Consider the following 17,027-nt stretch of genomic DNA (forward strand, 5'->3'; position numbering starts at 1 on the left):
TTTCAGCAACGTCCGTTTCTGCATTCTTGTTTTATTTTGAAAACCCTCAAATTTACGTTGGTGGCTGCCAGTCTGTTGGTGGCTGCCAGTCTGTCCGTCCGTCCATCCACCCAAAATGTGTTGGCGGTCATATCTCAAAGGCTACACATTTAAACTATCTGAAGCTTGGAATATACGTCGGCCAATATATATAATTAATGGCTTTCGGAACAAATTCCACCTAAGTGGCATAGTTTTGGCTTAAAAAAAATAAAAATAAAAATATTCTTGGGTAAAATGCCAGGGGCATAGAAAAGGCTCCTTTACCTTTATATAAGGGTATGTGTCATGTGGCAAAGTAGAGAAAAGACGGGACATTCCATAGCTTGTAGAAAATACAATACAAAATAAGGGGCATTCAGAAAATTTCGTGTGCATGCTGGACTACCCTTGTATTCTGAGGAGGAACCAAGTAATGCTCTAGAAAAGTTCATATAAAGGGGCGCCAATTTGATTCGTACAGCTACATGAAGAAGTAGATGTATTTTATTTGCCAGATGTAGGGCGTCCCTTTATATGAACTTTTCTAGAGCATTGCATATTAAGTATTGTATATTGGTTGGTCTTGTGTGATATTACTTGGCAATTTTTTTTTTTTACGGCGTAGCCCATCAGGCGAAGCCGTCTAGAGCAGTGTTTGTCCGTATGTATGTCCCCTCAAACCTATACTAATCAGAGCTGAGGATATGGTCACATGACAGGGTGATGTGATTACGTCTGATGTCATTACGGTGTACGGCGGCTGATTCTCCATACAACGCCATTTTGATTTATATGCCGTTCATGCCGAACATATTGTCAAACCTGTTTTATATCACAATCGCTATGCTCTACCTTTACGTTTTTCATTCAGTGTGAAAGGCAAACAAACCGATTGTTAAAATGATCATCAAATATCAAAAAGCATCGACGTTACGGCTCTTCCAACAATACCGTACGGTACGTATAGGCCTTGGGCATTATGCCTCATCTTCGGACCGCTTCGGACAAATTAAGCCCAGGTTTCTTAATACAGTACTGTATCGTTTCAGTTGTATCGTTTTTGTAATAATAATAATAATAATAATAATAATAATAATAATAATAATATAGTAAATATAACCATAACACTTTAATCCCAATGTCGTGAATGGAAAGTTAATGGATTGAAGCAGTATATGGTTCATGATCAATGATCTAAGCGGTGTTCGGCACTAATATTAATAACCGAGGAAGTAGGGAATTAGCCTCGGGTTTTTAATGGTAATATCATTTTCGAAATAATGATAACATAACGTTAATATTATAGTAAATCTAATCGTAACACTAATCCCTTTGTCGGGACTGCAAACTTGCTGGAAGTTAAAATATATCAGTTTTGTGTCCGTTACGTCATTACGTCTATGATGTCATTATGACGGCTGAGTCCACCAACCAACATTTTAATTTACAAGTACACCCGCTTACTATGGGAGTGGCAGGAAGGGTCATTCCTCTTTGGGGTATGTAGATTACAGTCGATCTATGGTGGGTCTCAAGAACATTGGGTGTGTGTTCATTTACCAAGTTTCTTGTGGAGAGATCGCCATTTCATTTAAGCATTCGAGCAAGCATGCCATTCAAAACCATGAAGGAATGGCTGGCTTGGCAAGTGATAGTTTGCTGCTTGGTAAATGAGCACACCTCCAACCTTTGTGGGGTACATCGATTACAGTAGAATTTCGTTCAGTTCTTTCAGTAACACTTACCTCACGGATGTTGGGATTCCTCCATTTTCTTTGTTTAAAGCAGCATTAACGACTGTTTGAAAAGCTAAACATATTGTTGCGGATATGGGATTTGGCCTCCATCCATATCCGCTTGTAAATATTCCCCTATTTCCCCAATACTCCCCAACTATCCCCAATCCCCCATTCCCTAGTCCCATTGTCTGTAAACAACACTCTGTAGAACCGACCTTCCCCTTTTCCCCCATTAAATGTCGTGCCCAGGTTCACCGCATCTCACGTAGACAACTATAGGACATCTTGCTAGTTATTCTTAGTCTATGTCAGTTAAGGACTCGTTTCCATTAATTCTGACTCTTCGTTGCACCAGAATGTGATTGTATGGCACCAGTAGTAAGTTTAGGACCTCCCCATACCTCCTCCCATCTTCCTCATGAAACTACAACAACAACAACAACAACTACAACAACAGCGCGCGGGGAGTGTGCGTCCTCACTCCGGCTTGGTTAGCCGCCATTGCCCATGTGCTCGACGGGGTTACCAAATAGGGGCTCCCTGTCAGCTCCTCGTCAAGGGCGGAGCCCGGTAACCCCCCGCACCCAATAAGAAGCGGCGGGCCGATTCCATCTGGGGCGGAGCTAACGAGCCGAGGGCGTGTCACTCCCCGCTGGATATACGCAGCCACTTACCGGACGTGACGTAAGATGCGCCCCCAGCTTGAAGAGAACCAGACGCCACCTCCAGCGCGACGATACCTCCCTGCATCTTTTGGACCGCGCTATCCTGTCCCTGAGCCAAGGTGCACCTTGTGCTGTCCATCGACTACCTGCCCTTCCTTGCCATCAATCCCTGTGTGAGTCAGTCTTGTCCCGTTTATCTGTGGTCTGTCGGGAATAAGATAAGTGTGTCTAAGTGCCTACCTTCCTATGCTGTACCTCTTGTCCTTGTAGTCTAAACGTTCCGCATACAAATATTATAACCTCCTCCGGAGGTCTTGAGAACTGTACCCCTGGTGTCGTGTCATTTAAACCCAGCCGTTGTGTCCTTTCCTTAATTGATTTAGCGTAGCGCGACTCGGCCAACGTTCGAGTATAATCGGGTAAACTGTGCAGACGCGGTCATACCAAACCGCTCGGTAAACTAACATCCAAAACCGCGTCTGTAACAATATGTTAGTGGTTTATAATATTGTTGTGGATATGAGAATTGTGGTTTTTAAAATTGTGTAGTAAATGGTAAAATATCACCCTCCTTCCTCCAGTTGTGTAAAAGGTCAAAAGGGCGTCCCTTAGTTAGGTCATATACAATCACGTTTGCCAATCATAGATTTCCTGCTTGTTGGTAGTTATTTCCTTATTCTGTGTATTAGGTTAAGGCTTTGTCTTCCATTAATTAATACTCCATTGCACCGAATTCAAATAGATAGATCCCCTTTAATTCCCATTCCCAAAGCCTCTATTGCCAACTGCATTCGCCGCCATTGCCCATGTGCTCCAACTCGGAGAAGAAGGGCGTGGCCCGCCCATCGTCATCAAGAGGTGGAGCCAAGAAGCCCCTACGACCAACCAAGAATGAGTGGGTATGGCTCAAGAGGACGGGGTTATAAAACCCGTTGCATCAGCCCCCACCGAGAGTTGCGCCAGAGACGGCAGATGAGTCGAGACGAGCCCTCGGAGAGAGAAGGGAGACGCGTCCTGAGGTGAGCCAGAGAAGCAGCGTTGAACCACCGCAGCTTTGAAATCCACCACCACCAGCTTGGAGCCACGCAGCTTTGACTCCGCCAGGGTGCACGTATCGCGGCAGCCCGCACGACCGCAGCTAGGGCGTTGACGGCGGCTGCTGGACGTGCCGATCGAGGAAGGGCGGCGGCTGCTGACTCCCGGGCCGACCGTGCTCCGGTTCGAGCGGAGCGTTCCTCTCTTTCCAGTCCTTCCATTCCTGCCTGCAATTTCCCCATTCGTGTGAGTTTGCTCGTAGTCTGTTTTGTGTGTCTTGTCGTGGGGTATTAATTAAGACTGAATAGGTAAGCTAGAGTTTCACTGTGTCCTTCTGGTCCGTCCCTCTTTCTGCCTTTATTTTATTATCCTTCCTTCTCCTTGGTTTCTTTTGGTTGTAAATAGTAATAAATCATATTCGTATTTCCTACCTCTTGTCTTCTTCTTCTTCACATCCGTCGTCTTTGTCTTTTCCAAATTGAATACCTGTGGCACGATTTGGCCAACATTCAGAATCGGGTTAGTCTTTCTTAACGGTTCGGGCTGCGGCTGCCATCCAAATTACCATCTTATCCGCGGTCGCGAACGAAGCTGCTCACCGGCCTTTCCGGAGGTCGCGGTGCAGCTTCAGGGACCCCGTCGGTCAGTGACAAACGAGGGGACTAATCCCCCCTCAAAGGGGAACCATAGGCCGACGCTGGGTTCCGTAACAATATTTTCCAAGCCCGGCTACGCCGCTACTAGACTTTTGTTCTTGTTTTTTGACAAGTATGTTGATCACACTGGTTTGTGTGTTTGTTTGTCTGTCCGCTCACTTATACTTGTCTGCATGTCACAATTTTAAACCGATCTTCACGAAACTTCACCAAATGGTGGAGTTCGAGATCCAACAAAATCCTATTTATTTTTGAGGTAAAAAGGTCAACATAGGCCAAAGGTCAACCGCTTTTTTGGAATTTCTAAAATCCTTAATTTTCATCCAATTGACTTGAAATTTGAATAGGATTTTTATATCAGTTAACTGAATTCAACCAACAACTATTTTTGAGGTCAACATAGGTCAAAAAGTCAACATAGGCCAAATTTATAAAATCCTCAATCTTTATCCGATTAACTTGAAATTTGAAGTGGATTTGCATATCTGGTCACTGAATGCAACCACCAAGTATTTTTGAGGTTAACATAGGCCAAAAGGTCAACATAGGTGAGATTTCTAAAATCCTCAATTTTCATCCGATTGACTTGAAATTTGAATAGGATTTTTATATCAGTTAGCTGAATTCAACCAACAACTATTTTTGAGGTCAACATAGGCCAAAAGGTCAACATAGGCCAAAAGGTCAACATAGGCCAAATAGTCAACATAGGCCAAATTTCTAAAATCCTCAATCTTTATCCGATTAACTTGAAATTTGAAGTGAATTTGCATATCTGGTCACTGAATGCAACCACCAAGTATTTTTGAGGTTAACATCGGCCAAAAGGTCAACATAGGTGAGATTTCTAAAATCCTCAATTTTCATCTGATTGACTTGAAATTTGAATAGGATTTTTTATATCAGTTAGCTGAATTCAACCAACAACTATTTTTGAGGTCACCATAGGCCAAAAGGTCAACATAGGCCAAAAGGTCAACATAGGCCAAAAGGTCAACATAGGCCAAAAAGTCAACATAGGCCAAATTTCTAAAATCCTCAATCTTTATCCGATTAACTTGAAATTTGAAGTGGATTTGCATATCTGGTCACTGAATGCAACCACAAAGTATTTTTGAGGTCAACATAGGCCAAAAGGTCAACATAGGTGAGATTTCTAAAATCCTCAATTTTCATCTGATTAACTTGAAATTTGAAGAGGATTTGCATACCCGATCATTGAATTGAACCACCAATTGTTTTTGAGGTCATCATAGGCCAACAACGTGTTTTAGGGATTTTGCAAGTATCGTGCTATGCACAACATATTTGTTGCTTGTTCTTTAAAAAAAAATTTAATTAATCTTTTTTTTTTAATGGTGTGAAATGGATTTTCAAATTCATAAGCAGGCTGAAGTCAATAAAAATACCATGTTGAAAATGTGTTTTACTCCTCACCCTTTGCACTTGGTGATGACCTGTTTTCCTCTGTAAATCAGAAGCCATTTCCTTGTGCTGTCAGTCACGTTGTATATTGCAAATTTTCCTTACTCAAATTTGCCCAAGTCCTCAAATTGGATTACCTTGGACTTTGGCCCTGTTTTTGTTTTTAATTTGGATAACCCTGGTGTTGGGCTAGCGGCTAGGGTGCCGGCTTAGGATCCTAGGATCCTGGGTTCGAATCCCGGTCGATCGCTGAATTAACGCCAGGGGGGTTGACTCAGCCTGTCATCCTTCCGAGGTCGGCTAATTGAGTACCAGTTCACTGGTAATTCCCTGTTTGTCGTTAAAGGCGGCAAAAAGGGTTGGCGTCAGGAAGGGCATCCGGCCGTAAAACATTGCTTCAAAAAGGGGACCAAAAAACAACAACAACCACGGTTCCCGAAAAAGGCCAACCCCCGCTTTGCGGGGAAAAATGGCCTCTAAATGTGTTTTTTTTTTTTTTTTTCCAATTACCTTACAGCATTGGCTCCCAGACCCAGGATGGTCACCCAAACTTGAAAAAAACCCTCAAAATCCCGGTTTTTGAGGAGGGGTTATTCACCTCGAAAGGGTTTTCTCCGATAAGTAGGTAACTGTACCATTTGGGTCACAAGACGAATGTGATTTCCAATTTTGGGTCATGGCCAAAAAAGTTTGGGAACCACTGCTTTACAGCTTCTTACATTTTGTGAATTGCTATTTTGACACTTGGTTTAACTTGCTTTTATCAAATTTCCAAATTCCTTGGTTCTAAGGAAATTGTGTGTCAACGGGATGGTAAGAGTTGTGACAGCATTTCATTTGTTTGGCAAGTCTGGCATTCATGCGTCATGTGATTATCGTGACCTACCTCACAAAGCCATGTTGTTTTGCTGGCCAGCATAATGTGAACTGATTTTCTGTCGTCTCTTGTCAAGTACCATTTTTTTATATTCCAAATACAAAATCTCAGCTCCTGGAGGAACGATGATACAGAAGGTAAAATATAAAATTATTGCCAGTGGACCACAGATGTAGATGCCAAGCAAGGGAAAGAACTGATTGATAGACGGAAGAGAGATGCAAAGACAAAACTATTGGTATTTTGAGAACTTTAAAAGATTTTCTAAATAGATGAATAGCTAACCGTAAGATTTTACTCATCAATTTTTGTGCTTTCTTTCAAAAACAGACGCTGTGCTTGACTACAGCCAAGTTCATTGCTCATCTTGTCAATCACGACGTGGTAAGTTTGATTACCTGCAGTTATTTTCTTTTTTCATGCACACAATTTAATTGCGTTACCCGTTGAGCTGGTGAGCTTTCTGCATACACATGGTTTGTAATGAAAAGTGTGGTTATGATTTGATAAAGAATTAGAACTCACTCGATAGAGCGCATCCCTCCACTAGGCTGAACAGTTTACGTTTTGTATCTTAATGATGGGCTGGATCCAGATCCGGATCTTTGCCAAAGTCTAATCAATTTGTCCTTGTCACACACCAAACTTGTCCAAGTTTTGTCTGAATCCGTCCATAACTATTTGAGATACACTGCTCAGAGAAATGGGTGAAAACAACCTCCTCCACTTTCGGTACCAAAGGTAAAAACATAGTTGGGCCGATCTCCACCAAATTCTCCACACGTGTTGGTAGTACCCATGGTAATGTGAATGAATGAATGAATGAATGATCGTTTTAAGGCCATTTTTCCCCACTAGATCGGGGGTTAGCCTTGCGGGCCCCATGACAATCATGGTTCCCTGTTTGAGGCAATGTTTTTATGGCCGGATGCCCTTCCTGACGCCAACCCTTGGTCACGCTCTTACGATGCGCAGGGATACGATGTACCTATTCTAAATCGGGGTACACACCGTGATCATTCATCCCAGCAAGCTGGTACTCAATTTGCCGACCTCGGAAGGATGACAGGCTGAGTCAACCCCCCTGGCGTTCATTCAGCGATGGACCGGGATTCGAACCCAGGATCCTAGGATCCGAAGCCGGCACCCTAACCACTAAGCCAACACCAGACTAAGCCAACACAACACCCATGGTAATGTCATGGACACAAATCCCCACCCCCACCCCTCACAGGGTATCTTGGTGAGATGACTTGCGATTTCGCCTGTACACGTGCCACAGTGCAAGTGGGTTACTGGATTATGAGACCGGTCGGAAATATATTTGCCCCAGCACCAAAGGCCGCACTCTCATGCATCATGAATAACCTTTTACATTTTCGAGCTGTCTTCTGCATCTGATATTCATAATGGTTCCATCATCACTATTTTTAGTTTGGTTATATTTGTTATTTACCTTTTAAACACATTTCAATATTTTCAGAGTTGGAAAGCACCATTACTGCTTGGCCTGTTGCCAAAAACATTCAATATGAAGCCTTGACTAGTTGTGGGTTCTATTCCACAATCATGGTCTGATTTAAATCTCAATTCTTCTGATAATGCTGTCTCGTTTTCCCAACTGCTTATCACTTTCAGTTGGTGTTTTTTGCTCGATGTTATTAAAATCACCCCGCAAAGCAGTGATGAGTGATGACCCGGTGTTGATATCTGTTGATTTCATTGTTGCAGTAATGAGAACTTCACCACACAATTGAGACATCATTACCTTGCATTCGGAGCAAAAATCATAGTTTAGCATTTGGTTCACTCTGTCCGTCTGACAGTAGTCGGTCTATGATGGAAGAACAACTTAATTTCAATTGAATGTTATATTTTAAACACTGTAGAACACAAATCGGAACACGAACCTGCAGTTTAGCAGTGCTTTGGCTCTGAATTTGGCAAATTGTACGAAAACTAGTCCTGAGCAAGCATGTGCAGAGAGGAGCGAGGTAATTGTTTTACTCTTTCTGCCAGTCTGGCAGTCAAAGAAAATTGAAAACCCTTCCACATAAGAAACTTACTGTTTTAAGGGATATCATAAAGGACACAAACAGGCACGAATATGGAATGTAGCGTGTTAGGTGGGGGGGTGGGGGGGGTGGGGATGGGGGGGAGGAGGAGGGGGGGGGGTTCGGGGTTCAGGGTTCTTGGGTATGTATGTATCAGCCTTGCACATCTGGATTTGGGAGAGTTTCTCCCATTCCTCCTTGCAAATTTGCTCAAGCTCTGTCAAGTTGAATGGGGAGCATTGGTGAATAGCAATCTTCAGGTCTTTCTACAGATTCTCAATGGGATTCAAGTGAGGGCTGTGGCTAGGCTACTCAAGGACTTTCACAGAGTTGTTCTGAAGCCATTCCAGTGTTGCTTTGGCTGTGTGCTTAGGGTCATTGTCCTGTTGGAAGGTGAACCTTCAGCCCATTCTGAGGTCCTGAGCGCTCTGTTTCAGGTTTTCATTGAGGATATCTCTGTACTTTGCTCCGTTCATTGTTACCTCAACCCTGACCATTCCCCCAGTCCCTGCTGCTGAAAAAATCCCCCAGCTTGATGCTGCCACCACAATGCTTCACGGTAGGGATGGTGTGAGATGGGTGATGAGCTGTGCTCAGTTTCTGCCAGATGTAGGTTTTTGCATTTAGACCAAAGGGTTCAATTTTCGTCTCATTCAACCACAGAATATTTTTCCTCATACTCTAAGTCTTTCACGTGCTGTTTTGCAAACTACAGGCGTACTGTCATGTGTTTTTTTCTTCTCAGGAGTGGCTTCAGTCTGGCCACTCTGCCGTAAAGCCCAGATCGGTGGAGTGTTGCAGTGATGGTTGTCCTTCTGGAAGTTTCTCCCATCTCAGCTAAGGAACTCTGTAGTTCTGTCAAAATGGTCATTGGGTTCTTGGTCACCTCCCTGACCAAAGTCCTTCTTGCCCTGTTGTTCAGTTTGGTCGGAGAGCCAGCTCTAGGAATGGTCTCGGTAGTTCCATATTCTTTCCATTTCATCATAATTGAGCTCATTGTGCTTTTGGGAACTTTCAACACTAGGAATTTTTTAATACTCTTCCCCAGATCTATTCATCCTCACAATTATATCTTGGGAGTGGTATGGACAGTTCCTTGGACTTCATGGTAGATTTCTGTTCTGACATGAACTGTCAACTGTGGGACCTCATATAGAAAGGTGTGTTTCTTTCTAAATCATGTCCAATTTATTGACTTGGCCACAGGTGGACTCCAATCAAGTTGTAAAGACATCTCAAGGATGATCAAAGGAAATTGGATCTACCTGGGCTCAATTTGGAGCTTCATAGCAAAGGGGTTGAATACTTATCGACTCGAGACATTTCAGCTTTTCATTTTTAATTATTTTGTATAGTTTTCTAAAAAAAAACAAAAAAAAACACTTTGACATTATGGGATATTATGTGTAGATCAGTGACAAAAAATCTCAATTTAAACCATTTTTTAATTCAGGCTGCAACACAAGAAAATGTGAAAAAATTCAAGGGGTGTGAATACTTTCTGAAGGCACTGTATATAAAATATTTTTTAGAATTGAAGTTGTGTTCATTATCACAGTTCCACATCCGGCATTGCCCTCCCTTGAGTTAATTGTTGTTGCACCACTGTTTTGGGAAAAAATGTCTGCTGTTGTCTTTTTGGCTTCCAGAGCATGTGCTGCTGCAGAGATGTACCGCACTTTGAAGGGGGTCTTGTGATTAGGTTTTTCAACGTTTACTCTCATTGCAACTGGCCTTAAAACGATCATTCATTCATTCATTCATTCACTCTCATTGCAACATGAATGATATGTATATCAACAGATGTGACATTGTTGGTGCATCTCGAGTAGACTTGATGCAGTCTTTTCATTTATAGGCTCATGAAGTGCTCGCCTTGGAGATTCTTACCTTGTTGCTTGAGCAGCCAACAGATGATAGTGTAGAGGTTGCTGTGGGTTTCCTGAAAGAGTGTGGTCTGAAGCTCAGTGAGGTCTCTCCACGGGGTCTCAATGGTGAGTCCCTGGCTGACTAATTATTTATTTTCAATCTGCTTAAAGAAAAATTATTTTTATTTTTCAACTGTATGTGGAGATGTATTTTGATTCCTTATTACCTTTTACATAACTAGTTGTATGTTGACTTCCAGCTATTTATGAACGTCTCCGCAACATTCTTCATGAGTCTGCGATTGACAAGCGCGTGCAGTACATGATTGAAGTGGTGTTTGCCGTCCGAAAGGATGGCTTCAAGGACCACCCAATAATCTTTTCTGGCCTCAACAAGGTCAAGCAGAAAGAAAAGATTACCCACATGCTGACCCTCGAGGATGACTACAACCCTGAAGACATGATGAGTCAGTAATAGCTGATGTTATGACTGTTTACATTTTCAACAGTTAGTTTTTTAGGACCTTGTCTGTAGGACTGGCATTGACATTGTGCCTGTAGTTGAATAACCACCTTTTAGAGGCCATTTTTCCCCGCAAGCAGGGGTTGGCCTTTTTCGGGGACCGTGGTTGTTGTTGTTTTTTGGGTCCCCCTTTTGAAGCAATGTTTTACGGCCGGATGCCCTTCCTGCCGCCAACCCTTTTTGTCGCCTTTTTACGACAAACACGGAATTACCAGTGAACTGCTACTCAATTTGCCGACCTCGGAAGGATGACAGGCTGAGTCAACCCCCCTGGCGTTAATTCAGCGATCGACCGGGATTCGAACCCAGGATCCTAGGATCCTAAGCTGGCACCCTAGCCGCTAGCCCAACACCAGGATAAAGTTGTAACCACCAATAGTTGTAGTTGAATAACCACCATAATTAAAAGTGGTTTATTACCCTCACCAGAGGAGAGGGGATTTCATTTGGGGGTTGTCTTGTCTGTCTGTCAGCACATAATTTGCTGCCATAGGCCTCAAATGCCACCTGGTCATAGCCATTATTACACGTTATCATGTTTCAGCTGAGTCCTTCAATGAAGTATGTACAATTACAATGTGAGTAAATCTATAAAATACATACTATTGCTTTGCGAGCACATCAAAAAGTACGTATACTTAGAATGTGACATCTATAAAGTACTGTACATGTATTACGAACTTGAGTGCATCTACAAAGTATGTAGCATACAAAAATACGTTGACGTCAGTAAATTTCGTGCATCTATAAAATACGTGTATGTTTATAAAATACAGACGATTGGAACAATGAATAGAGTATCTACTATACAAGAGAGCCGTTGGCCTGTGTCGCCATTTTTCTCAGAGATGGCTGAACGGATCTTCGTCAAACTTTCAGAGGTTTATCAGTGACTGCTTGGGAGTGTTTTAGGCAAAAAAAAAAAAAAAAAAGTTGGTTTTTTTGAATTAAAAAAATTGCTTTATAGTGCCGAAGCCTTTTTGATTAATGACAGTTGTATACAAGTACACATTCGCATAAATAAACATTCGACATTTGACCACAAATAATCAAACAATTCCGGAAGCAGTCGAAGTTTGCGGTAAGGCTTCTTCTTCTTCCTAACCGTCATCATACTTAACTCAGAAACGTGATGAACGGCACATTCAGCAGCATATATTCAATGAAAAGGTTATATGATGCTTTGAAATTTGTGATTGATTCTGATTTGGATGTAATTGCTTTTCGATTATATTTGCTGTCATTTCAAATACTAGGGCATGCCCGGACGTGGGTGCCCGTTCCTTGCCAAAAAAAAAAAAAAACGCTACCAGTACGCTCTACCCCGCCCGTACGCCCGTAAACAAAAAAAACAACGCTCTTCGCTTCCGCCCTTCGCTCTGACTGAATTGGGAGAAATAATGCGCATAAGAAATCGAGAAATTATTATTTTCTCCGGAAGAAATCGAATTACGAACCGTAATGGCGCACGCGCTCGCCTCGGCTCGCTCTCACATCGGCCACGCCTACGCAACGCGTTCTGTGATTGGCTGCCGGAAGTGCAGTCTTCACTGTCCGGAAGGTCGCAAATCGCAGTTACGATGAATCGCAAATTAGTTTTAATTAGTTTTAAAACATAGTTTAACGGCAACATAGTTTTCCAACGTGAAATAAATGAATACGCTCTCAAATGTGCCGTCCGAGGCAGAGTCTGTTCGCCACGTTCGGCACACGTGATAGCTCGCTGCTCTCTGATTGGTTGAATCGTTTTTTGGACATAGCTCGGTAACTACTTGTCCGATTAATATGAAACCTTGAAAAGGCACATCCTCGGGTCCCCAGCAATATACCTGGCAAGTTTAAAGTATATCGGACCCGTGGTTGTCGAGAAACAGCGGTCACAGACATACATACATACATACATACATACATACATACATACATACATACATACATACACACAGAGATTACTGGAATTATAGATAGATGTTGATGTTTCTTTTTTGCTTGAGCAACGCCAGGTACTCCAGCTATAAAGTATAAATGCTTTTATATACTTCACTCGGGATACAAATACAACTTTGTCTGGGTGGTAACATCGGCCCTGTAGTTGCGGCTTTATGTGATGTGGGGGACTGGGAGAGGGGCGTAAATGCTCTTTGTAAATGTGTAGCGTGTAGCGCCACCTGGTGATGGTGGCAGAGGGTATTACAATTTTCTTTTTTTACCTGGGCAACACTGAGGTGATGAAGCACTCTTTGCACGAGAAATGTTTTCCTCCTTACCTTCCCCCTCATCCCCCAAAACGGAGGGCCTGTCAAAGCCACCTCCTCCCCCTCCCTCCCCCTTGCCCTGCCCCCAAAAGATGTATGTGTAATAATAATAAAAATTCATTTATTTTATATAGCGCTTTTCAAGAAGCCCAAAGACGTAGTATATCTTTCCCTTCCCTTTCCCCTCACCTCTCCATCCCCACATGTGGAAAAAGTAAGTACACCCCGACATTTATCACTACTTCAAATACCTAAAATTAGAATCAGGTGCACCAGCTCAAGTGCAAATGATTAGAACATCGTTCAGAGGATCTTGGAGGAACCTGTCTTATTTAAACCTCAGACATTTAGTTTGGTTTGCTCTTTGTTGTTGAAGTGTGTGGCGTCACCATGCCTAGATCAAAAGAGCTCTCCGAGGCCTTCAGAAAGAAGGTTATAGATGCCTACGAGTCTGGGAAGGGATTTAAAAAGATCTCCAAACAATTTGAAATCAATCGTTCGACTGTCCGGAAGACCATCTACAAGTGGAGAAGATTCCAAACAACTGCCAACTTGTTCAGGACAGGCCGTCCCAGCAAGTTCAGCCCGAGAGCAGACCACAAGATGCTGAAAGAAGTCTCTAAGAACCCCAGAATGTCGTCACGGGACCTACAGGTAGCTCTTGCCACTGTTGTCAAAGTGCACGAGTCTACCATTAGAAAGAGGCTGCACAAATTTGATCGACACGGGAGGTGTGCCAGGAGGAAACCTTTGCTGTCCAGAAAGAGCATCAGGGCAAGACTAAAGTTTGCCAATGAACACCAAGGCAAAGACCAGCACTTTGGGAACAATGTGCTCTGGACAGATGAGTCAAAGGTAGAGCTATTTGGCCACAGTACCAGAAGACATGTTTGGCGAAAACCAAAGACAGCATTTGACCACAAGAACCTGATACCAACTGTAAAGCATGGTGGTGGAAATATTATGGTTTGGGGAAGCTTTGCTGCATCAGGGCCTGGGCAGCTCACCATCATAGAATCCACTATGAATTCTTCATTGCACCAGAGGGTGCTTGAGGATAATGTGAGGCCATCTGTCGGAAAGTTGAAGATCAACCGAAGGTGGACCTTGCAACATGATAATGACCCGAAACATACCAGTAAATCCACCAAGGAATGGCTGAAAAGAAAGAAATGGAGGGTTCTGGAATGGCCAAGTCAAAGCCCGGATCTAAATCCCATCGAGATGTTGTGGGGGGATTTGAAACGAGCTGTGCATGCAAGAAACTCCTCAAACATCGCACAGCTGAAAGAATTCTGCATGGAGGAGTGGGCAAAAATTTCTCCCAGTCGATGTCAGAGACTGGTAGACAGTTATAAGAAGCACCGACTTGAGGTTGTTTCTGCCAAAGGGGGCAATGTCACCTATTAGAGCCATGGGTGTACTTACTTTTTCCACATGCGAAATTTGCATTTATGTTTATTTAAATTATACAATGGACGACAAAATGTAAATGTTTCATGATATTTGTTATATTATATCACCTTTATCTATCATTATTGTTGAAATGAAGATCAAATAGCTGTATGTTGAAATATGTTGAAAAAGTCAAAACTTTACATGGGGTGTACTTACTTTTTCACGTGACTGTATGTGTATGTATATATGTAAAAATGTATATATATTCCCCTTTCAGCGATCAATTTCATTGCCCAAAGTGTCTCGATTCTGGAAATATTTCTCAAATTTTGGATGTCATTATTTATTAATTTTCTTGTTATTTACCCTCGTCAGAGGAGAGGGTATTGCATTTGAGTCCGTTTGTCTTTGTTTGTCCGCACAGAATAAATATGATTTTCTCCAAATGTTGGTCCGATTGACAGGAAATTTTCACCATAGGTGCAACTCCACATGTAGAATTTTAAAATAATTATGACGTCATAGGTCCCGTATTTCGGCCGCCATCTTGGAAAAATCGAAAAACTTTGCACCTCTATCTCGGAAAGCGCTGAATAGAAAATATTGAGACATTGTTCATTGTAAAGAACTTTCCATGGGGAATATAATATGTTAATGATGATGTCATAGGTGCCTCCATTATGATGTCGTAATTCGACAAGTACAAAACTTCATCCGATCAAGATGAAATTTCTTGAGCGCCATGTAGGCATAAATTGGGGGAGAAAAAAAATTAATGATATCATCGGTCACGTGGTTCGGCCGCCATATTTGTTTTAACACAAAAGCCTTAAAAACCATAAATACATCCTGGTGAGGGTTTGCAATCTCTGATTGCTCTTTTTCTTGTTTTTGTTGTTGTCAAGCACTCTCATATTATTATTACTATTTTTTATTTTCATTATTATTATTATTATTATTATTATTATTCATGAATAACTCGTTTTTGGATGGGGTAAATCCCCCAAAATTACAGATGTGGGTTAATTTCCCCAGAAATTGCACATTGCAGTATGTTTTTGTGATATATTCACACCACCAGATGGTGCTATACGATCCACATTTGCATGGAGAGAAATGGGGTCCTTGATCCACGGGGGCTATGATATTTATTTATTTTTACCGCCTAAAAACAACACCCCGAGTGCAATCATCAGTTTTCATCTCATTCCGTCCAGCAGTTTAGGAGTGCATCATAGTTATGAACACTAAGAGACCCTTCTGAAATTACAGTACGATTTTGTTTCCATGGCTGATGGATGACACAAGATAAGAGTTGCAGAAAACTTTAAATCACCTAGTAGTCTTTTAAATTTTCGATGACTATTTATCAAAAAATATTTATCATAAAATGTTTGACAATTATGAATGTCCATGATTTATTGAAGGAATAATGTATTTTTTGAATGTTTGTTTTTGCAGACATTTTCAAAGAGGAACCCAATTTTTTGCAGAATGAAGATCGATACCTTGCCATTAGGGAACGTATGTACACATTTTTGAGGTTTTTATGCCAAGTTGCTCAAAATGTTTTTTTTTCGCCAGTCAACAATAGTTATTTTGTTGACAATCTCAAATCAAAAGCCCCATTTGTATCACACCATATAAAATGTTTCCATATTTTGGCATTGCTGTATTTTCCATGCTATTTGGAGCATATCACAAAATGCTTGAACTCTAAAAGACCAGAGTGAAGGTTTTGCAAGAGGCAGCCACATCATCTTCAGTGTCATTTGTTTGTTTGTTTTTGCTGTGCACAATCATTAAAAAATATTTCCCAGTGGGAGAGGAAGTGGATTAGAAGTTCTGCTTGCATTTGTTTACCTGGATTGCTGTAACATTTTATCTTGTTCCCCAGTGAACCTTCACAATAATTAGCACTCCCAGTTTTTGGCACAATTTAATTGATAAGATACGACTGCATTTTAATGTCCTCGTGGCAGGTGTTTAAATGGTTTTACTTCACTTTTAGCTTCAAAGTATTGTTGCTGCCATGGGTTTCGGATCTACTAAGAGAGATGTAGTCTCTGTTCCACTCAAACGTATTGGGCCTGAGGCTACCGCGCACGAGCAGCTTTGTGCCGCTGCAGGTTGCTAATCAACCGCAAGTGCCAATCAGTTAATCATGTGCTTCAGTGTCCGCCGTCTAATACCGTTTCACTGAATGTCACATGACCTGGCCGGGACATGCACCCTCGGCTATGCACCAACTTATCTTGAATAGATCTTTAATGAGGGCGGCTTAGCAACCGCTACTGCAGGCCGGACTAACGAGCCAATTCGTCGGGGGAATGATAATCTCCCTAGCTAAACGAAGTGCGAACAGCGCTGGATCAATGGAGGAAGATACGGGCACGGACAGATTGGAAAGGAATGTCAACAAGGGATTTATTATAATTATTTTGCAAGGCACATGTAGAATCATGCAAAGAGAGGGAGGGAACTCTAGGGCTTTAATGTTCGTGGGAGGTAAAG

At 42.1% G+C, this 17,027-nt stretch overlaps 2 protein-coding genes across 3 annotated transcripts in view; one reads left to right on the top strand and one right to left on the bottom strand.

The window, feature by feature from the left end:
• The window catches only part of FAXDC2 (fatty acid hydroxylase domain containing 2), an 881,086-nt gene that overhangs the window by 716,376 nt on the left and 147,683 nt on the right, over positions 1-17,027 (bottom strand). The gene's annotated exons all lie outside the window — the stretch shown is intronic.
• The window catches only part of CWC22 (CWC22 spliceosome associated protein), a 266,010-nt gene that overhangs the window by 44,423 nt on the left and 204,560 nt on the right, over positions 1-17,027 (top strand). Inside the window, 4 exon segments of the mRNA XM_068131795.2 lie at positions 6,749-6,802; positions 10,331-10,466; positions 10,601-10,807; positions 15,975-16,037. Of these exon segments, the coding sequence (XP_067987896.2) occupies positions 6,749-6,802; positions 10,331-10,466; positions 10,601-10,807; positions 15,975-16,037 (460 nt within the window).

This window comes from Myxine glutinosa, chromosome 1, assembly GCF_964187855.1.
Source record: "Myxine glutinosa chromosome 1, kmMyxGlut1.1, whole genome shotgun sequence".
NCBI classification, from domain to species: domain Eukaryota; kingdom Metazoa; phylum Chordata; class Myxini; order Myxiniformes; family Myxinidae; genus Myxine; species Myxine glutinosa.